We start from the raw sequence: 26,754 nt of genomic DNA, 5'->3' as shown, positions 1-26,754 counted from the left end.
TTTGCTTGACATTATTTAGTGTGATCATGATATAGTCTTAGATTATAATAAAGTATTTAATTTTAATTAAATAGTTTTTAAGACTTAATAAGAGTTTTATTTAAAATATTATTATCGTTGTTGTTTTGCACAGGGTAGTCGAAGCACCAAAATACCGCCAGGAAAGATGAAAAAAAAGAAAATTAGAAAAAAAATTTATAAGGTTCAGGTTCCTCGACTACTTTCGATCAAATCATTTTTAACTGATGATACCTGTTGAAATGTGAAACTTTCAGGGATAATAGGTAACACCCGGAACTATAATTCTAATAAATCCTTACTCTCTAATAAAAAGTAAATAAATTGATATTCATGTCCATTTAAATTAAACCCTATGCTGGGTGTTTTGTTGATCATGTTACGAACTTCTAGGGTAGATAGAAAACTTAAAAAAAAATACAAAATTTCATATAAACTTTTGTTTTTTTTGAAGTTTTTTGTTGGAGCTCTTTGAAGATAAACTTTAAAAACTAGCTTTCGTTTTATAGCTTCGGCATTACTTTACCTACCGCAACCAATTCTGGGACTTAAATTATTGTTAGAAGGTTTATTCTTTTGAACCTACTCAACAAAAATAATTTTAACTAGGCACGTGGAAAGCAGGGAACTATTTGGTAAATTTCACCCAATTTCTTGATAATGCATAAAAAAGGTGCTCGCTAAATATTACCGATGCTTCAAACATCTGGGATATCATTTAAAATTAGTTCCAATATGTAAGAAAATAAAACAATGTTTTGTATCTTACTTAAGTAATTTTTAAGTAAAATCTGCTAAGCGCTTTTGGTCTGTTAGACCGTCTTCAGGGCCGAAATGCTTCTTAAGCAACAAGGAAAAATAAAAAATAAAATTGTAACTTTGACACCCTGTATCTCGCAAACTATCAACTTTTGGACTAAGGTATGTTTGGGTCAACTCACATATTTTAGTCTGTAGTATCTCCAATTTCGAGATTTTTTAACTTTTCGTAGACACCCTGTATAACAAAATTACTTACTTGTCAAAGAGTTCTCATCTCGCCATTTGAAATAAAGTTGTAGGGTATTTTATTTCAGATTTTTGTGACCTAAATTAGTAATTAATTTAAAATATCAGAAATAGAATAAAAATGAGTTAAAATATCTGAAAAAATTAACAATTGTTTCCGATGCCTGGAATAAAATTAAAATCTACTTATAATATATAATATTAATAATAATACTAATAATAATAATAATAATAAACGTCCTTTATTTGTCAATTATTTACAGAAAATATTTGAAATGCACAATTTAATCCTAATAGTGGGCGAAGTCTAGCCTAAGGCTACTCAAACTCAACCCTCCTACAGAATTATTTTTAAGTTTAACAAAAATAAATAAATATGCGCTTATCGCATAAAATAACTTTAAAACAAAAATTATTAATTTCCAAAAAAAAAGCTATATCTAAAAAAAACAACAATTTTCCTACTTAGGTCTAATCATTTCACACAGTGCAATGCACTTTCTACAGTGCAACAGTAGAATCCATTTGAGTATAGGAACCCATGTCTGGAAATGTGTCACTACGCCACTACGGCCCTAAGACGCGTTTAAATTTAGAAAAAATATTAATTACCTAAATACGATCTGATGCATTTATTTTTACCTTTTGTATATGATACCATCACAACAATTGTTTAAAATGTCTTCCTCCAACCTCAATACACCGATTTAAACGCCGCACATGATTTCGGCGGACTACACTAAAAATTGATGATCCTCGTTTTGAATGATTTCAAATGCTGGTGATATTCGTCCAATTAAGTCTAGCTCTGATTCTACTGGAGTTTCGTAGACTAAAGACTTTACATGTCCCCACAAGAAAAAATCGAGCGACGTTAAATCGGGTGACCTAGGAGGCCAAAAAACTGCTCCACCTCTGGCAATCCAACGGTGCCCAAACCGCTGAGCCAAATACTTGCGTACTTGTACAGCAAAGTGAGCCGGCGCTCTATTATGCTGAAACCACATTTGCTGTCTAACGTTTAGTGGAACATTTTCAAGGAGTTCTGGGAGAACTCCCTCCAAGAAACGCAGATAAATAGGTCCTGTTAACCGTTCCGGTAGAAGGTATGGCCCAATTAAATAATCATCAACAATGCCTGCCCATACGTTCTGATGTTTTCTTGGAAAAATTGCATAAGGATTTTCTTCGTCCCAAACATGGCTATTCCTACTATTAAAAATACCGTCTCTTGTAAAAGAGGCTTCATCGGTCCACAAAACATATCGTAAAAAATTTGGTTGTGCAATGATGTGATCCAGAAGCCATCGACAAAATTGAACTCTAGGATGATAATCGGCTGCAGTTATACCTTGAACTTTCTGGAAGTGGTAAGGATGGAGTTGTTGCTCGTGTAGTACCCGCCAGACAGAAGCGTTACTCGTATTCATATTCTTAGCGACGTCACGTGTGCTATTTGATGGTTCATCGGCAACTCGCTGAAGCACCTCTTCTTTAAATTCGACCGTTCTTACGGTTCGAGCAACACCAGTATCATGCATCTTGGTCTTAAACATGTCTGTCTCAGCGAGCCGCCTATGAACCGTAATAAACTTTTTGTATCCAGAATGCTGTCGTTCGGGATAACGTTCATGACACAACCGCGAAGCTGCTCGTGCATTGCAGTTTGTTGCTCCGTATGCCAAATGCATATCCGCCAATTCTTAATTGGTAAAGTTTTCCATTAGCAACAAATGTTTAAAAATTGTAAGTTATAAAATTTTTAAAAATGACATTGAGAATTGACATTGATAAGCGTTGATTTTAAACAATTGTTGTTATGGTATCATATACAAAAGGTAAAAATAAATGCAGCAGATCCTATTTAGGTAAATTAATGTTTTTTTATAAATTTTAACGAGTCTTAGGGCCGTAGTGGCGTAGTTACGCATTTCCGGACATGGGTTCCTATACTCAAATGGATTCTTCTGTTGCACTGAACAACCCCCAGAAGTTTGATCCCATAGTTCTGAAACATTCTGTAGAATTTTATACCGGTATACAACAAGCTCTTTTTAAAGAATGCAGTTTTATGATTGGGGATAACAAGTTTTTTCTCATTTGTAGTATTTACAGAGTGAACAGCGGAATTAGTTTTGATTTTTGTTTTGAATGTAGAGGAGATATTATTTCGTGAAAAAAATGCCAAGATGGAGAAGCCGTCTATTTGACATGTTTAACCACTCAATTTCATTTATTTTATGTGAAATATTATCAAATTTTCTTAAATTAAAAATTAATCGACAACACATATTTTGAATTTTTTGTATTCTATAGCTGTCACTCCGTCTAAGGCAAGTTCCTTAGATAAAGTCTGAATAATTAAAATGGGACAGAACAAGAGTCTCACATAATTTTGTAATTTTCAAATCGCTTCTTGACAAAACCATTTTTCGCGCACTTATTATAACCTCACAGTAAAATTCAAATTTTCACGGCACAGGATGTTTTTCTCATACGCTGTATCAGCTGCCACCTTACTTCATTTTATATTTGAATCTAAAATTTTTGAGGTAGAAAATAATTAAATAAAGCCAAATTTAAGTAGCAGCTACTGAATAAGCGTGCTCACGCTACCAGCGTCATCTCTCCGCATTCGATATTCGATTCGATTGTAGAGATGAAAAAATCCCTGTATATAGTATAGGTATATAAAAAGTTACGTCAATCGCCTGGAATGAAATTTATTTCAATTATCCTTTTTTATATCCTGAATTTAATTGTTAATTTTAATTCTCATTGTTATAAAGTTTAAAACAACATCAACAATCAACAGATTTATTTTATTCCAGGTTCTTCTTTATGTCTTTTTAATCAATAATAATTTTTTATGTCTTGGTATAAGACGGCAATGACTTTATATAAGCTAATTTTCAGTTTCTAGTTATTTCTTATTTTATTTTAACTTTTTTTTTAAGTCTGATTTCTCTCATTTCATTGATTTTGGGATAATCTTCCAGACATTGAAAATAATTGTTGAAGTAACTCAGGCATTTTAACCAGCTTCCATTTTATTCCAGGCGCTTCACATCATTGGCGGATCCAGGATAAAATTTTAGGGGAGAAACTCAAGAAATAAAATGCATTTATTGGTAATAATGTATCAGTAAAAAATAATGTTTTATTTTATGCATATTAACAGCAATATTATACATTAAAATTAAAGCGATGTCTGCCCATTTTAGAAAATCTTTCCATCAATTCTTCTGAAGTTACCTCAATATCATAATTGATATTTAGAAGAACCTCAATTGAATTCAAAATATACCGAAGCACAACTGTTACTTGAAGTAGTACTGTTATGAGAAAATAATATAAGTATGAAAAAGGTTCAGCTTTCAAAAATTTTTTGCACCTAATGCAAGAACTTTTTGGGGGGGAACTGGGAGAGAGAGACATTCCCCGTGGATCGGCCCCTGCTTGATATTATTTCTTGTCTTCCAGGCATTTGAAATTTAATTTCGTGTTATTTTGAAAATTTCATATATTTAGGTCTCATCAGTTAAAAATTTCGATCTCACAAATATGCCACGTGACTTAATCTTAAAGCATAACATAAATGAACAAGACTGTAAAGTCTTTAAGCGATAACTTACTTATAAGATGTTTTCACAAAATACCTGACGATATCCCAGGAGTATTTTATTTAGAAATATTTCGCAAACGTAATAAATGAAGTAATAATTATTAGATGTTTTTTTTGTTAAGATCTTATATAACTTGTATTCAAATTTTATTTGACTTTTAATTTTAGCTCTAAGGACCCGATATTCACAGTCAAAGCTTTCCTTTACTTTATTTGACGATGAAGTTTATTTTTCTTTTTAATTTTATATTTTAAGTCAGAAGAAAACCGGTTACGAAATTTAGCGGAGGCATTGGATTTAATTATTGTTCTTGGAACCGACTTATCTAAAAATTGATACTTTCCCTCATAGAACATATTAAAACTCATACAAACGTATTCAGAAACTAATTGATAAAGAGTGAGGAAGTTGAACTTTGGCAAAGTTGTAGGTATGCATTTTCTTATAAGTAGCAAATTCAAGGATGGACGATAGGCATCTCCGAGACCGAAAGAACCAAAAGATTTAAAAACATTTCAGTTTTCCATAGGAGTCAGAAAAAGATCTAAAAGTCTGCTCATAAAATATATCCGGTATGTTTTCAAAAACTATGATACGTATATTAGAAACAAGTAAAATGTCTTCAAATGCCTGGAATAAAATTTGAATTAGACCAAAGTTGAAACATAATTATTATGACATTATTTTAAATACCTGAAAGACGTAAAATTAAAATTTAATTTAAAAATTATTAGTGAAAGTCTACATTAATCTCCAAACTTGGCAAATATTCAATCAAGACAATTAATTGTGTCAATTTAAAATATGTTATATAATATGCTCGTTGACTGCTTTTGATTGATGAAACCTAAAAATAGGAAACTTTCACAAATAATAAATAACACATAGATAACATACTGAGGCGACTTTAATGTATAATTGATCAATATAAAAACTTAATTGTCAATATGGTAAGAAAGTTCATCGGTACCCGGAATAGACATACATGGCTTTAACCGTTTTCCACAGATCCGGCTGTTCATTATTATAAGTGGTCTGAGCGACAAGCACGCCATTCTGCCTCATTTTCCTGCACTGTTTCTGGATATTCTCGATCTGGGCGAAACATCGAGCCTTTTCTCTCCCTATTTTGGACAAGAAATAGCTGTTTTCCTTTAAAATCCTCTTTCTGAGGTTGGTGCTGAACCGATTCGCGTGTGGTTTCTCTTTAATCATGTATCTATTATCGGAGGATTTTTCAAGCAGTTGCTGAGGAATCGTGGACAATAAGCCGGTGGCGTTTCTCGAAAAGTTTGCCGCAGGTTGATAGGCGATACGGATTCCTGCCACTTCTGTTATGGATCTTAAGACGTTATTTAGCAGGGACATTTTTGTGATTTTAATGAGATATTAAAACGCGAATTTGGGGTGAACAGATGATGTGAAATGAGGGTTTTTTTCTTTTTTTTTTGGGTGATTTGACACTTGTCAGGCTATAAGGTGACAGTTTTTTGTCAGATTTTTTACGGTATTAATAAAGGTATAAATATCAACAGGTGATTGCCGAAAAATACTGCACACAGGAAATACTATACTTTGATATTTTGTTGCTTCGCCCGGTTTTTCCTTTTTTCTTGGTGGTTTAAATCAATTTTGATAACTGCGAAGGAATGGTTGAAATTTTTAAAAGAAATTAAATCCAGAAAAACGAGGGAAGACGAAAAAATGTGTCCAGATTCCTTTTTTTGCTTTCTTGCCAATTTTTTTATCATCAGAAGTACAAATACCTATATCGAGTAGGTGTGTACATCTCTAACATCAGTGTCAAACTGAATGCGAAATGCGACTGTTGGCAATTGTCACAATTGGCAAAAGTGGCATTATTATTTTAGGCATTGGAAGTAATTTTTCCATGTTATTTCAGGCATTTGATCTTATTTCGTTGCTTTCCAGGTATTTGAAATTTCATTCTAGGCAATTCACATAATTGTTATTATTTGAAATATTTCAAGTTATTCTTTTTTTTTCGTTTTTTGGCCTTGTGCTTGGCACATTTAGCCACGTGTTGCAATATAGGAACTCATCCATAATAAAACATGTTGCTAATATAGTATTTAAATATAGTATATAGTATTTAAAGTATTTATTGAGTAGAATGACATTGTATTTTTATTGCATCTAATAAAAAGAGTATATTCAAGTTATTCATTATTTTATTTCAGACATTTATTAATGTAATATCCAATTTAAAGGTCATAAAGGGATAATCTAGATTTGTTTATTAATAGGACTTTTCAGAAAATAAAGAACATACCCGATATGTTCTTAAAGGATTTAAATAAACCTAATTTTAACTTCCTTTCAGATACTTCAAAAACAGTAACTTTACATCAGGATTTCAGAGAGATTTATAACAGAAATATATTTTGTATTTCAGGCATTCAAAGTAATTTTTTATATGATGCAAACATTAAAATTTTTCATGTCTTGTAGACTTCTAGATTAGATTTTAAGATCTTCCAGGCATTTGAAGTAGTGTTAATGAAATTGGAAATAATTTGTCATATCTTTCAGTCTTTTTAAGTAAATTTTCATTTTATTGCAACCATTTGACCTCTATTTAATTCTTAATCCAGAATTTTAGACACATTTTATATGTCATTTAGGTATTCGACGTCATTTACTTTGTCTTTCGAGCATTAAAAATATTTGTTCATGTCTTTTAGGCCTTTTAAGTAAGTTTTTATTTATTTCAGGCCTTTTATCTCCTTTGAAACCTTATTCCAGCTTTTGAAATCATTTTTATTATCTGCCACATATTTGACGTCATTTATTGCATCTTCCAGGCGTTTTTTATGTCTTTCAGGCATTTTAAATAGATTGCATACTATTCCAAGCTTCTGGAATCATGTTTTGCACTTTAACGACTCTGACGTCATTTACTTGGTTTTCCAGGCATGGAATAAAACTGTTTTCTATCCTTCAGGTATTTTAAGTCAATCCTTATTTTATTCCAAGCATTTGATCTCCTTTTAGACTTTTTTCCAGGATTCCGAGGTATTTTATATGACTTTCAAGCACTTGGCATCTTGAGCATTTTTTTTATGTGTGTCACGCATCATTTATTTCATCTTCCAGGCATTAAATATACTTTTTCAAGTCTTTCAAGCGTTTCTAAGCCATTTTCCTTATTAATTCAACCTTCGGGAGTATTTTTTTTTGAGTTTTTGACCATTTGACCATTTGACCATGGAAATCCAAGTATTTTCCACGCATGGAAAATACTTTTTTTTTAATTTTTCAGGCATTTTAAATCACTTTTTATTTTATTCCAGGCATTTGACCTCTTTTTAGCTCTTATCACAGAATTTTTGAGGCATTTGAGACATTTTACATATGACTTTCAAGCGTTTGACGTCATTATTCTGAGTTCCTTCCAGGCATTAAAAAATACTTTTATATTTTTAAGTAAATTTTATCTTATTCCAGGTATTTGACCTCTTTTTAGGTCTTATTGCTTTCAAGCATTTTAAATTATTTTAACCCTCTTTCTACATTATTCCAAGCTTTTGGAATAAATTTTGATATTTTGAACATTTGACATTTGACGTCATTTATTTCGTCGTTCAGATATTGAAAACACTTTTTCATGTATTTCAGGCATTTTAAGTAAGTTTTATCTTATTGCAGGTGTTGACCTCCTTTTAGGTCTTATCCCAGGATTAGGACTTTGATATCATTTTAACTCATTTTATACGTTAATCTAATGACGTGATTTATTTCGCCTTTAAGGTATTTTAAGTCAGTTTTTAATTCATTCCAGGCTTTGGGGAATTTTTTTATTGATTTCAGGTATGTTTCGTCGTTTGTTTTATTTCGTTTTATTCCAGACATTTAACGTAATTTTATTTATATCTTTGAGGTATTTTAAATATCATTTTATGCTGTGGAAACAATTTTGGTGTCTTCCAATCATTATTTGGAATATTTTTTATTTTATTACAACATTTTTAAATCCATTTTTATAACTTTATACCCCGTATTTAATACAGTTTTTTTTTACATTTCTTTCAGGCATTTGAAATAGTGTTTTACTTCATTTCCAGGATTTGTTGTAGTCTTTCAGACATATGATGTTATTTTATTTCAGTATTTTAGAGTCATTTCTTATGGCTGTCAGGTATTTTAAATTTTTATTTATTTATTTTTTATAGGCATTCATATGATGTTAATATAGATCACCATTTTGCAGTAATTTTTATGAATTTTAGGCGTTTCACGACACCTTTTATTTCTTTGAAGCATATGATGTAATTTTTGTCCAGGATTTTGGAGTCATTTCTTATGACTTTTAAGGGTTTAACGAATTTTTTTATTTCTTCCAGGCAATTGAAAATATTTTACTTTATTTCAAGTATTTTTTGTCATGTTTTCCAGGCAATTATTTTTCTTAACGTTTACAATATTTACAATATTAATAAAAACATTATACAGGTGTTCCATAAATAATAGTAAATAATTCAACAGCAGATCCTTAAAAAAAATGAGGTTAGGTTAAATTTCCCTAATCCGAATAACCAAGATAAGGTGATAAACTTAATGTAATTTTTTTGAATTTTGGTCATATAATTTTTTTATGGCGCAAATCTTAAAATTATTTTTTTTTTAATTATATCATAGAGAGCGCTACCAGGAACACTTTAAAATTTTAAAGTTTAAAATCTGGACTTCGTGCGGTCCAAGGTCTTCGACTTCCACGTCCTATCTACATAGTTAAAATTAACGATACTTTTTAAGATATTATAGGACAGAAACCTTTTATTATAGGACACACTGTAAAGTTATTAAAAGCTATTGAGGCATTATCTAGGATCTTAGGTAACATTCCAGAGAATGGATAACACAGACCTTTTCTAGGATATTCCTAGGCTTCCCTGCAAAATTACTCCAAATATCCGTGAAATATTCCAGGTATCTTTTATGTTATCTTTTATGTTTTTATGTATAATATCCGTAATTAAAAACTCATCTTAGGAAGAAAAAATCCTGTAAATGCAACGACGTACTCGTAATTAAATACAACCCTGCCCGCGCGTATCACACCGTATCATCCCCATATATTTCTACGATTTTAATATTTGACATCAGAGTCGCATGTCTTTAAAATATTATGCAATAAACTGGGGAATATTTAGAGCAACTCGTGCAGTAACAGTTGCTGACTGGCACAGCAATTTCTGCTGATTTTCTTTATTTTTTTTTTATGTTTTTTTTATCCCGTTAACGTAAACCGTTTAGAAATTGGGACAAGCAAGCGGCCGTTTTTGCTACGATTGAGAGATGGCATGTCAATGCAATGATTATAATTGAGGGTTGACATTTACTTCCATTATAATTATTAATAATAATATTTCTTACTATTTTTTCATGTCTGATTAGCGGAAAGATTTTTCATCACAAGTAGTAGTTAAGCATAATTTAAATAGACATGATTGTTACTTGATTTTGTTACTTGATCTTACCAGTGAAACGTAATTTATCAATTTTGAATCAAGTCACTTTAAACTTACAGCATAACTTAAATGGATATGATTATTTTTTGTTTGTAATAAACATTTATTTACAAGGATCTTTTCAAGTTCATAATTCTTTGAGGAAATCAACGAAAAAAAAAACAAATTACCAATTAGATAAATATCCGTGGGTAGCATGTCGATCCCCATTAAACCGTAGGATTTATTTTAAATATAGGGCAAATCTCGGGGGTTGCACGGAAAATAACGCAAGTATAGATAGAGATATTATTTCGTACTGTATGCCTTTGCCATGGCATTCCAATTATAAATTGGCAATTTAGCAAAAGTCTGGATGTCGTGACCACATTATTATGATCATAGAATAATTATTAATCGGGTCGGGGGTGGGGGCAATAGGGTTCCGATATAAATATGATTAGGATCTAGGGTCGCGGATTATTTTTGTTTTATCTATGGTGGTTCATTGCGATCGGTAATTACTTGTTTTTTTTACTATTTTTGATAAGTGCGACCGATAAGGTTTTGTGAAAATAATTGAGTTTTACAGGGTGTTTAAAATTTTTTTGTGCTATACAAGTATAGTGAACAAATTCTAATGTAACGGATTCATTTTAAAGGGATTATATAGCTCGGGGTGCTTCCTACTACCACTGAAAGTTTTATGCTGGTAGGTCTCATCAGTCGAAAATTATTTGATCATAAAGCATAACTTAAATGGATATGATAAAACTTCAATTTTGTTTCTTCTTAAAATTGCACTTTTTTGATTTATTGATTAACCGTGCAAAGAATCATCAGGCAAAAAAAATGATTTTTTTTTAAATTCTTCCCTTTTAAACATTTTTAATTCTTTTTCTATTTATCTGGAAATTTTATTTGCCTAATTTATTTGGATATGACCATCAGTTAATATGAAAATTTCTAGAAAAAATACATAAAATATTACTTTTTCAGATAATTCGTAAATAACTTAATGAACTTAAAAAAAATTAAAGGATAATTATAAAACCGCTAAAGTTTCTATCGGCGACATACTTTTCTATTTCCATCTCTTTCTGACTAATTTTTAAGAGACTGAAAATAGACTTTGTACTCAAAGTAGCTATAAAAAATGGTACAAGATCCAAAAATTTCCGCTTTCTAGCAAAAACAATGTTGAATTAAAAAAATTGGACATAAAAAATAACAATCACGTCCATTTGACGGACCCCTTAAGTGGTTTCGCTTAATTTAAATTTTATGACTGGTGAGACCTAAAATGCTGAAACTTTTAGAGTAAATAAAAATAATAATAAATAACAGTTAAATCCATTTAAATTATGCTTTATGATGAGCTGTACGAAGTGTCTATTGACTGACTGATGAGACCTATAAATATGCAACATTTAGGGACAATAGATAACACCCATCATAATACCTTTCAAAAATGCATATATTAAAAAAAAAATGAAAATCATATCTATTTAAATTATGCATTAAAATTAATATACCACGACTATTTATGATGAAGGAACTTTTGACTGATGAGACCTACAAAAACGAAACTTTCAGCTTTAAAAGCTAAAATAATAAAATATAAGTTTCAATAACTTTTCAGTCAGTTTAGATTTAAAAAAATAATTATTATCGTATCTATTTAAGTTATGCTTTTTAAGATTCAAGTGCATTTCCTAAGTTTGATTAAATAACTTTTTACTGATGAATTCTACAAACACAAAACTGTCAAACACTAAATTCCCCCAAATATGAACTTCATAGCTCAAATTATTTTTTATAAGATTACCGTGTCCTGTTTAATTGTGCTTTGTAAGATTCAGATTCCTTTACTTAATTTTTACCTTTATTTTTAGTCAAAGAGCTTCAGATATATGAAATCTAAAATAGGAAATTTTAAGGTTTAAAAGCAAAAATCCTATTCAATAATATCCGCTCAATTGAAACTTCGTGAAAACTCAAGTGAGCTTCAATTAAAAAATAAACAAATAATCCTCGTATCCATTGAATTTATGCTTGTTAAGATTAATGACTTTTGGATATATGTAATTAAATAACTTTCAGCTGGTAAGATGGAGAGACGCACCAAATTTTCAGGTTTAGTAGCTAACATTCTAAATAAGAAGTTCGCCTTTATTTAAAATTTTTAACTGACATCAGTTTCATCTAACGAAATAAAGAAATAATCATTGTATCCATTTAAATTATGCTTTTTAAGATTCATATGCCTTAACTCGCTTTGATTAAATAACTTTTGATCGATTTTATTAAAGATAAAACTATTAATTCTAATCATTTTTAATAAAAAAACTGAATCTTCTTCGGCTATATGAGTATATGATCAAATAGATGAGACGTTGTAATATGAAATTTTCAAGTTTAGTACCTAACAATCTAAACAATAATTTTGACTAAATTTAAAAATTTTAACTTAAATCAGTTCAGTAAAAAATCAAGAAATGATAATTATTGTATTCATTTAAATAATGCCTTTTAAGATTTATGTGCCTCGGCTAGTTTTGATTGAATAGCTTTTGGCTGATGAGACCTGCAATTACGCAAAACTTTGAAGTTTCTGGTCTAAAATCCTAAGCAATAAATTCTACTAAATATAAGCATAAGTCAGTCAAAACATGTTCAATAAAAACAATATAAATAAATGATAAGGGTGTCCAATTATGCTTTTTAAGATTCAGGTGCCTTGGCTATTTTTGGTCAAATAACTTTTAACAGATAAGACCTACAAATACGACACTTTCAGATGTAAGTGGTAACGCAAAGACTAAAATGCAAAGCTTTTAGGTTTAGAAGTAAAAATCTTAAGCTATAAATTCAACTAAATTGGAACATCGTAACTCAAGTCAGCTTCAATTTAAAAAATCACCAAATAATCGTCGTACCGATTGAAATTATGCTTGTTAATTTAATGGATCTTGGTAACAAATGATCAAATATCTTTTAACTGATGAGACGTAGAACTAGGAAACTTTCAAGATAAATAGCTAACATTCTAAAAAATTAATTTTAATAAAATTTTATCTTAAATCAGTTTTTACAAAAAACAAATTGCATACATTTAAATTTTACCTTTTAAGATTCATGTGCCTTGACTAATTTTGATCAAATAACTGTTGACTGATCTATAAATATGAAACATTTAGGGACAATAGATAATACCCTAAGCTATACTTAATATGAATATTTTTTAATAAAAAATTACAATCATGTCCATTTTAATTATGCATTAAAACTAAAATACCTCGAGAATTTATGACTAAATCTCTTTTTACTGCTGACACCTACAAATACAAAACTTTCAGGTGTAATTAGTAACATCCAAAACTCTAATAAATTCTAGGAAATATGACATTGTTACATCAAGTAATTCTCAAAAATAAACAAATTATTAGCGTCTTCATTTAAATAGAAAAACAAATTAGAAGAAACTAAAAGATGTCAATAGATCTACATTTAAAAAACTTTCCTGTAAATAAGAATTTCTTAGGTTAAGTCAGCTTTAATTTAAAAAAATAAGCAAATGATTATCGTATCCAGTTAAACTGTGTTTTTTAAGATGCAGGTGCATTAGCTAAGTTTGATTAAATTATTATTAACTCAAGAACTACAAACACGAAACATTCAGGTGTAAATAGTAACATCCTAATTATCAAATTCCACTAAATATAAACTTCTTAACACAAATTATTTTCAATAAAAAAATAAGCAAAATATTATCGTGCTCAGTTAAATTATGCAGTTGTAAGATTTGGGTTAAAAGATAAGAGGTGCCTTAGCTATTTTTGATGAGAGTAAAATACAAAAGTTTCAGGCTTAAAGCAAAAATTCTTAACTTAAGTCTTTAGTTTTTGGTAACTTATTAAATTACTATTATTAATCCAACTAGAACAAACAACCGGTCAATTACCCTTATTGACGTAATTGTAACTAGTAGCAACATCGATTGTATAAGCTCTCAATCTATATCTTTTATTTTAAGAGGTTTAATATACCTATTTTTTAATTGATTCAAATTAAAAATACCGAGCTGAACACTTTTCAATTCTTTTTTGTTATCGATTTCGTATAATTGCCGTTCAGTCCACATCACCCTTATATTAATATTTATAAATATTCTTATGTAAGAAAAAAATTGTAAAAAAAAAATTATGCTATGTTAAGATGGGAATAAACTTCCTTTGAATTTGTATTAAAAAAATAAACTTATAATGATCATTTATATTGATTTAAATTATGCCTTTTAAGATTCATGTGCTTTAACTTAAGTTTTGATTAAATAACTTTTGACTAATGAGACCTACAATTACGAAGTTTTCAGGTTTATTGCCTAAAATCCTGAATGATAATTTCGTATCAAATCGATAATCGTATCCATTTAAATTATGCTTTTCAAGATACAAAAGCCTTGGCTACATTTGATGAAATAACTCTTGACTCAAGCACGAAATTTTTGACAAACGAACGTGATGAAACACTATTTCACTTAGAAAAAGCATATTAGTTCAATTAATTTTCAATTAAAAAAATCGATAAATAATCACAGCGTCCAGTTAAATTATGCTTTTCAGAATTCGGGTGCTTTGGCTAAGTTTGATCAACTAACTTTTGACTGATGAAACTTACAAATACGAAACTTTCAAGCTTGATAACTAAGATCTTAAATAATAAATTCCTCTAAATTTGAACTTCTTAAGTCACGTAACAAAAAAAAAATAACAAATGATCCTCCTGTCGATTTAAATGATGCTTTAATTTTGAGTAGATTGTTTTCTTCTTCATTTTAAGTACCCTCTTAATCTTACACTTTTTTGTATTTATAGGTTATAGAGGTACTTCTGCCATGTAGCCCCTCCTTGGGGGCTACGCAGATACCTACAGGCATTATCCATGCCTATAGGCCATAGATAAGCAAAAAAATTGAAAATGGCCGACGAGGATGAGCTTAACAAGGTAAGTCCATACATACAATAAAATTTGTTTGATTTAATGATAACATATATTCATATACAGGGGAAATAGCTTGAACTGCTTTTAAAAACCAGGTGATAAATGACTTTTAAGGACCAATTTTCTGTTGGTTTATTGTCTAATTTATCATTTTTTTATTTCTTTAAGCTATCTTTTTTCATCCTATTAAGATTCTTATACTGTTTTAAGGGAAGCTTGTTTTCTCAATTTTTGCTTAGTTTTTTAAGCAGTATTTTCATTTCAATCATTATGCGTCGGAGAAAGAGCTCGACATTTCGCTTTTTTTATGAAAATAAGCACTTATGCAAGAATAGAATCTGGAGTATTTAAACCACTTTTGAAGAATTTACTATCTAATTTATCATTTTTGATTGTCTTAAACTAGCTTTTTCAGAGTTTATTTATTATACTATCAATAAACTATATTTATATCTATTTTTATAGGAGCCAAAAGCCTTTCGTGACAAGATACCATCAGTTTTTTTTAATAAAAATTTACCCATAAGCAGTTTCGATCAAACTTTATATATTTCAATAGCGAGTCACGCCTGATTCATAATATATTACCGCACTATACAAACCCTAAAATACCCGATTTGCCTTTAGTTTTGTCATTAGTAAACCGATGTTAGGCCATACAGATGGTCGTTGGTGATGGTTCTTTTTAATTTAAATTAAAAAATAAAATTAAATTAAAAGACGATGAAAAAGTATAAGATATGGAGGAAGAGAAAAATAAAGATGGGAAAAAGCTTCGTGGGGCGAATAGGTTGGTTTTACTGCAAGGGTTGCGTAGGCTTGCCATGCCTAGTAGGTCGTTTAGTGAGGAGTCTGCGATGGTAAGTATTAATGAGGGAGAGGAAGATTTTTAGTTGGTATTACAAAAAAATGGTGAAATATATTAGTTACTTCTTTTTATGCTTTTTTTTTAGGTTTTAAATAAGTTTATTAATATGTTTTTTGAGTAGTTTTAAAGTCAGTGGACGTTATTTTTACAAAAACTGAAACATATTTTTTCTTCCAGGATATTGATGAAATTTTTTTCTTAGTATTTGTATTTCTTTAGTTTTCTAGGCAGTGGATTTTTTTTAAAGTTGAAAATATTTTTATTTAGAAAATTAAAGATTTTTAACTTTTCGAGACAGTTGGGCGTATTTTTTAACTTTCCTTAACATTCGCAGTTTATCTCTTAAGTGTTTTTACTTAAAAACTGGACAAATATATTTTTATCCAAGTAGTGTAAATTTCAAGTAGTGTAAATAAAAAAAAAATTTTAAGCCCTTTGGGTAATTGAAGCATTTTTCCAGAAAATAAAAAAAAATCCAGATGGTTCAAATTTTCTAGTAAATCATTCTTTACATCTATTTTTCCACCTATTTTTTTTTACAAAAAATGGAAAACGATTAAATTTTTTCCGAGAAAATCAAAAAAAAAAGTTATGTTTTATTTTTTCACAACAATGCTATTATCGGATATTTCAAAAAAATTAAGCACTATTTTTTAAAATAGGAAAAAGTAAAAAATTATTTTTTCTTTCTAAATTTAATTTCTATTTTCCTTAATAAAGTAATTTCTTACATTTTGTAGGTTTTTCTTTTTAATTACTAAAGGGTATTTTTTTCCAGGAAGTTCATAATAAATATAATATAATAAAAATTATAATAAATGTTAGTATCTTCCTTTTTCTTTGAAAAAGAAAAATCTGATTACTATTTTTTCAAAACATTTTTTTTCTTTCATCAATCAGCAGTTCAATTTTTTAGATAATTTGATGCTGGTTCGTCAGTTTGTTTGACTGTTATTTTTCTCAGAAATTTTTGTTTACTTTTTTTCATTGATTTTTTATGCACTTAAAATAATGAAAGTAATATTTTAATATCCATTTGGAGTTTTATTAAAGTTTTCCTTTGTTTTAATAATATTCTTTTAAGTAGTTGAAATACTAATTTTAATTTTTACGCCCTCTAGATAGTTGAAGCGTTTTTCTAGAAACTAAAAAAATACTTTTCCAGGTGGTTAAAAAAATTCTTTCATTAAATGTTAAAATTTCTTAGTATGTAATTTTTCACTATTTATTTATTTTTTTACAAAAACTGGAAAACAATGTAATTTTTTTTCAAATAAAAAAAAAGTTAGTTAAGAATTCAAAAAAGTTTTCTTGTATTAAAAAAAAGAAATTATTTGCTTCCTCCAGATAGTTGTAATGAATACTATATCTAGTAATTGGTTAACATCTTATTTGAGTATTATTAGTAAGATCTCGTTGGTGTGGTAGAACATACTAAAATTGAGCTATTTGCAGACGACACGATGATCTATATAAGTGGTAACAACCTAACTGTCATGCAAGAAGCTATCAGTAAGGATCTGAAACTGATATTTGATTGGCTATGTTTTAATAATTTAATGCGTGTAAATCTACGTTCTGTTTGTTTGGTAAAAAACCAAAATTGCTGAATGTTGATCTAAAAATTATTAATGCAATGATAAACGGCGAGAAAATTGTATATTAGAGTAGCATTAAAAATTTGAGGCCAATGTAGAAAAAGTAAATATCTAACATACACAAAATTTTCATTACATTTCTGTTCGACTTTGTTATGTAATTTTCTTTTTCTATAAAAAAATATATTTTATTCCGGGCAGTTAAAATATGGTTTTTCAGAACTTATGCAACATTCATAGAGAGCATGAATGTTGAGAGCATCACACGTTGTTGTTGAGAACATCACATTCGTCTAGCGTTTTTATCGAAAATTTTAATATGTTTTCTTCTTCCAGGTACTTTTATCTAAAAATAAATTTTAATTCCTAAAAACTTGTTTTAAATATTAAAATATACAGTTTTTTTAGTGTGTCGTACTATTGTACAGTTCCGTAGACCTTGTAAACCAAAGGCAGTTTATCCAAATTTTCCCAAAATTCCAAAATCAGCTATTTTAATAATTCTTATGATCCTCCACTAAAACGAATTAGAAAACTTTAAATATTTTAAAATTTGTTCTAAAAGATATGATTTAAATTAACGTAGAATCCACGTCTTGGACTAACATACAATACAACTTCTTTAGTAGCTGAATGAATTATTTTAAAATTTTACATTAAATATTTCTGACCAAAATTAAAAATTTAGAATATAAATAAATTACTTTCTACTATCTAAACTTCACTAATATATTAATATATTTACTAATCAAATAAGGAATGGATTCATTTTTTAGCTTGGAGTTTCTTATATACTCCAGGTCATTGAAACCTTTTAAAAAAAATTATGTAGCTCTAATATTTTTCCAGACAATTGAATTCTTTTAAATTTTTTTAGGCTTATTTTTTACTTCTTTTAGATAGAAAAAGCTTTTTTTTCAGTTAGTTAAAATAATAAATTTTTAACTTTCCTTTACATTTGCGTTTATTCTTCAAGTTTTTTAGAGTCGAGTACCTTTTTGTTAAAAAAAAAACTGATAAACACATTTCTTCTTTCAGATAGTGAAATTATTTTTTCTTAAAAATTCGAGTAATTTCATATTGATTTTGACGAAATTTAAAACAATATATTATTTTTTTTTCATTATTTTATTTAGTCACTTCTTACTTTTTTTTTCATTCACTCATATTATGCTTGTTTTCGAGAAACTGAAAGTATCGTCTTTTTCGAGGTTTGTGAATTAATATTTGATTTTCTAGGCACTTTTTTACCACACACACAATTTCGATCTTCCTTTCGAGATTTTCTATGCAGTTAATTTTTTTTTGTCTTCCAAAAATCTTTTTTTATTCCAGACGGTTAAATTATTATTGTTTAAACAAAATTTTTTTTTGTTCCAGGCCATTATTATCAATTCCAATTTTTCCTTCTTCTTCCAAATAACTGAAGTTTTTTTTTACAATTAAGGAAAATATTTTCTTTTTACAGGCAATTCAAATAATTTTCGTTTTTTTAGGCAGTTATAATAATATTTTCCAATTTTCCAAATATGTTTTTTCAAACCAGCAAAATTGAGCTTTTCCAGGCAGTTAATATGATTTTCTCCAGGAAAAAATCAGTATATTTTAGAATTCTTCATGCAGTTTTATTAGTATTTCCAAATTTATTTTTAATCCGTTCATGTCACCAGCAAGTTTAAATATTAGTTCTCCAAGATTTTTAAAATTTTCCTTTAGGCAAATAATTTTTCTGTAATTTTGATTTTTCAAGCACGTAAAATAATTGTTCCAAATTGTTCTTTTTTAAATACAATGAAAATGTTATTTTTTACGAACCCCCTTATTTTATTTTAGGCCTCTGCAATCAGTTCTTTTAAAAGAATTTTCTTCTTTATTCACAGCTGGAGACTTTTTCAAAAAATTAGGAAATTTTAATTTTTTAAATAATTGAATTTATGTTTCAAGTACTGTTTGATATGAATGTTGATTAATAAGTTTCAAGGCACTTTAAGTAAATTTTTAGGCCTCTCCAGCATGTTTATTTATCATTTTATACTTCCTTATAAAAAGAAATAGATATTTGATCTTCCTGGCAGTTGAAATTTATTTTTTTACTAAAAATGCAAGTAATTTTATGTTGATGTTTTTAGTATTTTAATTTAAATTTAATTTAGTTTATATTTAAATTTTGTTTACCAAAAACTTTTTTTTACTTTCAGTTCAATTATCTTATTTTAAAAGTTTCTTTTTGTTGTCCAGACCATTATAATATATTCTATTTTTTTCTTCTCCTTCCAGATAACTGAATTTTTTTCCCAATAAGAGGAAGATTTTATTCCAGGCAATTGAAATAATTTTTCAGTTAATTGGAGTAATTTTCGATTTTGCAGTTGGGATTCTTCAGAGAGTTTCATTAGTGTTTTTCAAAAATATTGCTAAAGCTTTTTTTCCACTAAAATCTGAAATAAATTTTCTTCTTTCAGGCACTCGAAGTGTTTTTTTTTATAATTATCATTTTTGTTTTCCAATTTTGGAGTTTTTTAACTTGGGCTTTTTCAAACAGGTGAGATGATTTCTCTTTAACCAAAGAATCAGTATTTTTGCATAATTAAGCCTGCTTTATGTTTTCCTTTGCCTTCCAGATATCTAAAGTTTTTTTCCCAATAAATATTTTAAAAAAATATTAAAAAAAAAATTCCGAAAAATATTTTCTTTTTCTTTCTCATATATGTTGCTTTTCTATATAAGATTCTCCTGAAAGTTAAATAATTATTATTTTACAAATAATATTTTTTTGCTTCCTGCCAGTTGAATTATTCTTGTAATCAATTCTATTTTTTATTTTATTCCAATAATTGGTAAAAATTGAATAATAGTATTTAAAAAATAGTTTTCTTGTTCTCTTGTTTAGCGTTTTCTCACTTAATTTTTTCTTTGTTTTGTTTTCTTTCAGGTAGTTCAATTATTGCATTTTAAACATTGCTTTTTTTCAGAAAAACAGATTTTCCAGATTATTTAATTTATATTCTCTATATTATTCTATAAGCAATTCAAATGTTTTCTTTCGTTTTTTAGATCTCTAATTTCTGTCCAAATCACTGAAATAATTCAGGCAATTTTAGGTAAAAGTAATTTTTGATTCTGTTTTCCGATTTTAGATTCTCCAATAAATATTCTTCTTCCAGGCAAATGTACTTTTTGCGTTTCCATTTTAGATTCTTCAGCCTATTTATTTACCGTTTTTTAAAACATACTATTTTCTTATTCTCTAAGCTTATTTTTTGAAAATATTAAAACGTATGGCTTTTTTATCATTTTATACCTTCTCTACACCTTCAGGCCGTACAGCTTCAAAATCAGCATATTATATAATCCCTTACTAACACTACTCATGTAAATTCACTTTAAACTCCTCCATCCCTGGATTAACGCAAAAATCACTTAAACATATGTATGTATATGTCATAGGAACATCTTCATCTTGAACAAAATTTAAAGAAAAAATTACCTTTAAAACACATTTAATTGAAAGAGGGAAATAAAGTTAAAAAATCTTAATTAAGGTAGGTGGAAAATATGCAGTTTTGAAGGGAAATTATGTAATTATTAAAATACCTGATTTTAGATTATCGATGTATGATCATATTTTTGTCTATAACTGGATTCAATTTATTCTCAATCTTCTATAAATTGTTCCTTATTACATCATGCGATTTTTTTACTTTTTCTGTTGAATAAAACAAATTTTAAAAGGCTCATTTTGATACCACCCTTGAAACCTAAAAAAACACACTTATTTCTGCTGCACCAATTTATCAATATCGCGTGCACACCTACACTTATAATATTCGATATATCATATAATATATCAAACGTTGCCAATAAATCATCAAAAATCCATCTCAGAAGTACATATCGACAGAAATCACGAACCCACTTCAGATTTATAGCCTTTTAGGCCTTTTAAAATGTTATTATCATGAAAAGGGAGTTGCAAGGATAGTGTCAGGAGGAAAGCTGGTACGGCTATAATTGCCATCACCTTTTCCCCCGCATATAAAATAGGATTTCTCCTGAAACATCCCTACTTCAGCAAGAGAAACTCGATAATATGTTGGATGTAGATGTGCCAGTGGAATTCTAGTGCTACGATGTTACAGTGTTTATTCGTATTGGCAATAATGATTGTGTTTATACTTTTGTAACCAAAAAAAAAAAAATTAAAGAAATGAGAAGAAAATTATCAATTGTGCAGCAATGTTTGTTCATGGAATTAAGGCTGCTACTTCGACGTCTGAGGATGAATCGGAAAATGAAACGGATAGCTCTGATGATCTGCTCATGGTATATCTCTATATAATATTTTTTTAATAAACTTAAAAAAACTGAAAAAATAAATAAAAAAGGATTGCCCATATATTAATACAAGATGTCTCTGATTATGGGACATCTTGTGGTTGGCTAAAGTTAATTTTCACTTATTTTTATATTTTGTCGGTTAAAGAAAACTCTGAATTTTTTTTGGTGCTTTAGGGAGCTGGGTGATATATTTCACAATCCTTCATAATAATCAATAAACAGAGACAGATTACTGGTTTAAAACATTAATTCACAACGGCGATAAATATTTTATCGTATAAATTATTTTTTTATTGATTTTTGACCGACGGACATTAAAATTCATTACTTAGATTTTGTTTTTTTTTAAACAAATAAGGAAATTTACGTTTTTTTTTAGCTGGATCCAAATCAGTAGTAGATCTGATGCTAAATCATAGGCTCATATGGGAGTGTTTTGTTACTGATTACGGGTATGCAGCTCTTTAAAATAACTGCTAAATAATAACGAGACAATAGATTTTTTTATTGGTGGCAAGTGCACTTGGACAATAAGATATTGCGCCGGTTTCTCATAAAATCCCTGTTAAGGCAAATATTTTCTAATTTTCGAAAAAATAACGAAATATATTTATTCCAGATTAACGAACTTTCACGATCACGAAAAATCATTGTTGAGATTAAAAAAAATTAAACCAAAACGTAACAAGAGTATTTTTATACTACAGTAATATTAATATAAAATCCTTGATAGGATAAATATATCATCAACCATTAGGTAAACATATTTTTTTTTACTTATTCCAGAATAACGAACGACTCTCAAAAATCACTGCTGAGATTTCATAAATGTCAAGCGACATGAAAAGAAATATCGCCGTGTTCGTGTACGTAGCTATTTAAAATCACTGATGAGAGAAATCTTTTATTATTTTATAAGCCGTAAAAGGAAAAAATTTCTAGGACATCGACCTTCGAAAATCACTGCTGAGATAAATAATTTTACTGCTTGATCATACGCGCTTCTAAAAATCACCGGTGAGATAAAATTTTGCATATTTCTTAAGTTATATGGACAAAAAATGCCGTTTTTAAGTACAGGATAAGATAAATCTCTTACCATTTAAAAAAAAATACAGGACAAAAAATCCTAAAAATTACTGCTGAGATAAATATTTTATGATTTTTATAAACTCTATGAGAAAATTGTTTTTCCAGATTAGCAAACCTTAACAAGAACTACTAAGATAAAAATTTTAAACGACAACATTTCTTGCTGATTCCGGATATATGGTCATTTAAAATCGCTGTTAACATGAATAAATTTTATACGAAAAAATTAAAATTATTGTTATCAACCGTACTTAAAAATTACTGAGATTAAAAAAAATAAACTATAAAGCAACAAGAATATTGTTTACTGGTTACATTATACTTGTTATAAAATCACTGCTAAGATAAATATTTTATTAGACATTAAAAAAAAATAATTCCAGGAAAATGAGCCTTAACAATTACTGGTGAGATAAAAATTTCGTTTCAGTTTGAAGCAGTATGAGAAAAAATATTGTCGTGTTCGAGCACAAGGAAAATAAATACACGATAAATCTTTTATTATTTTATAAGCCATAAGCGAGAAAAATTTTAGGACAACGACTCTTTTATAGGCAATATGAGAAAAAATGTGTTTTACTGGTTTCAGATCAAGAAACCTCAAAAATTATTACCGAGAGTTTGTGTTTTTTTTACTGTTTATGTCAATTTAAAACCACTGTTAAGATAAATATGTATATTTCAAGCAGCTTTTTATAAGGCAATTAAAGAAAAAAATTATAGGACAAATAATTTTACTAGTGAATTGTAGTATGTATGTGGTTCTTGAAAATCAGCAATAAGGGTAAGAAACTGTTGATTTCTTACAGCTACTTTTAAATTATTGTTGCTAAATACTTTTAAAAATTTATTTTATCGTGTCATAGGTGATAAAAAACACTTAAAAACCACTGCTTTGATATCTTTTTAGGGTAAAAATAGATATTTTATTGTTTAAGTGCAATAAGAGAAGACTATAAATTTTTTAACCTTAGATATTTGTACCAAAAAATCACTGCTGAGATAAATATTTTATATTTTTTAGGCCATAAGACTCCCAAAATAAATATTTTATCATTTCATGAGCAATAACGGAAATAATATTTTTTTACTGGTTCCTGACCAACTAATCTTAAAAATCACTAATGAGATAAATATTTTGTGTTCTTAAGTTAAAAAAAAATCACATTTGTGCCAAGCACATACTTCTTTAAAATCGCTGGTAAAATAAATATTCTTATAAGTGTATGAAATAACTCAATATTTTATTGGTTGCAACCACACTCAAAAATCACTGCTGAGATATAATTTTATCTCTTTCTCTCTCAAAAAATAAGGTAAGAAACTAGTGGTTCCTCGAACGTGCCTTAAAATTGCTGTTAAATACGGATAAAAATTTGTTTTATCGTGATAAATATTTATTATAAAATTTTTGGATCAAAAATTTTTCAATTGGATAATGACACTCGAAAATCACTGCTGTGATAATTTTTATTTGCAGTGAACAAGGTAAAAATGGAAAACAACGAATTTCGTAGCCCCCGATCATCGCACCTCAAAAATCACTACTGAGATAAATACTTTATCTGTTTAAAAAAGAAATATTTTATAAGGGTTCCAAGCTAACGAATCTTAAAAATCATTGGTGAGATAAAAAAAATAAACCATAAAGAAGCAAACGAATTTTCTACTGGATGAACGAGACCTTAAAAATCACTGCTTAAATAAATATTTTATGCGTTTCAAGCGAAAACATCTCATGCTGTTTCCATATATATAGTAATTTAAGATTTATTTAGATAAATATTTTATAAACGATAAGTATGGTTATAATTTATAAGTGATAGGGAAAAAGAAATTTTTTATTGCTTGCAGGTTATCAACCACACTTAAAAACCACTGCTGAGATAATATTGAATGTCTCTTTCAAGCAGTAAGGGTAAAAAACTAGTGATTCCTCGAAGCTATCTTAAAATTGTTGTTGAACATTGTTAAGAAATTGGTTTATCATGTAATAGATGACAAAGCTGAGATAAAGAAATATAAATAATTTCAGTTATTAAGAACGTATCACAAAATTATTACAGAATATTCTTATCATATTCATTGAACCATGTACACCATCATTACGCCACTACATCTCATATAATTATTTCGTATAGAACATTCTCAGACACTTTGTACATACACTTCTTATTAATAATTAGAAGGAAAACATGTTTCGCTTTAAAGACATCGTCAGGCCGTGCGAGAAACTCCTATGCCAGTATGCCAGCGTTTTCCTTTTACATTTTACTCTCATAACATTTCTTTCCCATTTACAGCGCAGGCGAGAAGAATGCGAGCGAAAGGCGAGACGGGGGGAGATGGACCCCAGGCTGGAGTTCACCTTCCAAATCCTCATAGATGCCACCGGACTACCACGGCACGAGATCATGGACCACGTCTTCGAGGGTGACATGGTGAGTGACAAAACTTTCCCCGACCACATTCCCCGTTTTAACTATTTCAGCTTGACGAAATCAATCAACTATTCCTCCCGCACATGAAAACTAAACTGGTATGGTTTTATCAAGACATGTTGGACACCGAAGCTATGGCAGCCGTGGAACCTAGTAAACCTAGCACTAGTAGACAGCTACAGCCGAGCACTAGCAGAGCTAACTTGCAACCGAACCCGCCCGTTTATAAGAAGAAGTTGTTTCTTACAGACGGATGGGAAATCCCTTTGACTGGAATTTGCATTTATATATTTCGGACTAACAGTAGCAAACAGTTACCTGAAGAAGGTTTCCAGAAGGTACTCAATGGTTAAATAGATATAGATTTAATGTATAGTGTAGATCTATCTCCATAATCCATGAGAAAAAGCGTCTTATTTAAGATGCCTTAACAAGATCTTCTATCTCATCTCAACTTTGCAGGCTTTTGGTTTCAATCTCATATGAGTTTGTTGAAGAAATATTTTCTTCTACAGGAAAATCAATTTTCAGAACAAGTTCAATTTTCTCATAAAAGAGTTACTCCTTGGTCCAATCCTGAGATCTGTAGGAAGCTTTCTTTCCCTTCCTTCTGGGTCTTAAACCTATGCTCCATTGCCTTTCCCATCTTCTCTTGAAGTAGTGTGAGCATCATTCTGGTTCAACAAGGTATTCTTGTCTGGAGATCAGACTAGAAGGAAATCTAGAATTTTTATTAATATTCCCTATTCAAAAGCTTGATACATCTGATCTGAAAAAGGCTTATGCCAACTACAGCTTCTCAGGTGGGACAGAAATAATCCAAAGGATCAATTATTTCATTACGGTAACACTGAAGGGAAATGCTTCTTTCAGTGACTTATAATATAATAGTTCAGCAATAAAATTCATAATTAGCCAACCAGAACACCAAAAACACTAATTATTTGTATGGTATGTTGCTATCATTTGCAAATTACCAACATTCGAGTGATTAGATATCAACTTTCTTCGAAACCGTTGCTACTCTGATTCCATCTTCAATATCCAGACAATTTTCTGACATTGTTTCTACTCTATTTCCTTTTTAGGACCTATACTGTGGAGTCGTCGATGCTAAAAGAATAGGAATGGTAACAACAATAGAGCGAGTAATAGAGCATGTGTTCATGGAGGCACTCGCTTATCCAAGTTTGGACTGTGAAGATGATGCAGCGAGCTGCCCAATGGTAAAGAACCAACTATTACCCAGTCTTAGATCATTTTGTAGCGTCCTAAAAGGTATTCCAAATA

At 29.0% G+C, this 26,754-nt stretch overlaps 2 protein-coding genes across 2 annotated transcripts in view; one reads left to right on the top strand and one right to left on the bottom strand.

Annotated features, from left to right (window-relative positions):
* Positions 1 to 1,245: 1,245 nt before the first annotated feature.
* LOC126735376 (uncharacterized) lies at positions 1,246 to 2,799 on the bottom strand. The gene is made up of 2 exons (XM_050439339.1): positions 1,669 to 2,799; positions 1,246 to 1,601 (listed from the first exon to the last, which is right to left on the bottom strand). Exon 1 carries the CDS (start codon positions 2,715 to 2,717, stop codon positions 1,761 to 1,763), a length of 957 nt encoding a protein of 318 aa, XP_050295296.1. The 5' UTR covers positions 2,718 to 2,799; the 3' UTR covers positions 1,246 to 1,601; positions 1,669 to 1,760.
* Positions 2,800 to 14,996: 12,197 nt separating this feature from the next.
* The window catches only part of LOC126735283 (dynein axonemal heavy chain 5), a 45,182-nt gene continuing 33,424 nt past the window's right edge, over positions 14,997 to 26,754 (top strand). The window contains exons 1-4 of the mRNA XM_050439229.1: positions 14,997 to 15,130; positions 25,327 to 25,464; positions 25,515 to 25,802; positions 26,553 to 26,742. Of these exons, the coding sequence (XP_050295186.1) occupies positions 15,104 to 15,130; positions 25,327 to 25,464; positions 25,515 to 25,802; positions 26,553 to 26,742 (643 nt within the window). The 5' untranslated portion in view covers positions 14,997 to 15,103. The remainder of the gene's footprint in view (positions 15,131 to 25,326; positions 25,465 to 25,514; positions 25,803 to 26,552; positions 26,743 to 26,754) is intronic.

This window comes from Anthonomus grandis, chromosome 4 (genome assembly GCF_022605725.1).
Source record: "Anthonomus grandis grandis chromosome 4, icAntGran1.3, whole genome shotgun sequence".
Lineage (NCBI taxonomy): Eukaryota > Metazoa > Arthropoda > Insecta > Coleoptera > Curculionidae > Anthonomus > Anthonomus grandis.
The sequence above is the reverse complement of the archived record's forward strand: the minus strand, read 5'-3'. Positions and strand labels throughout refer to the sequence as shown.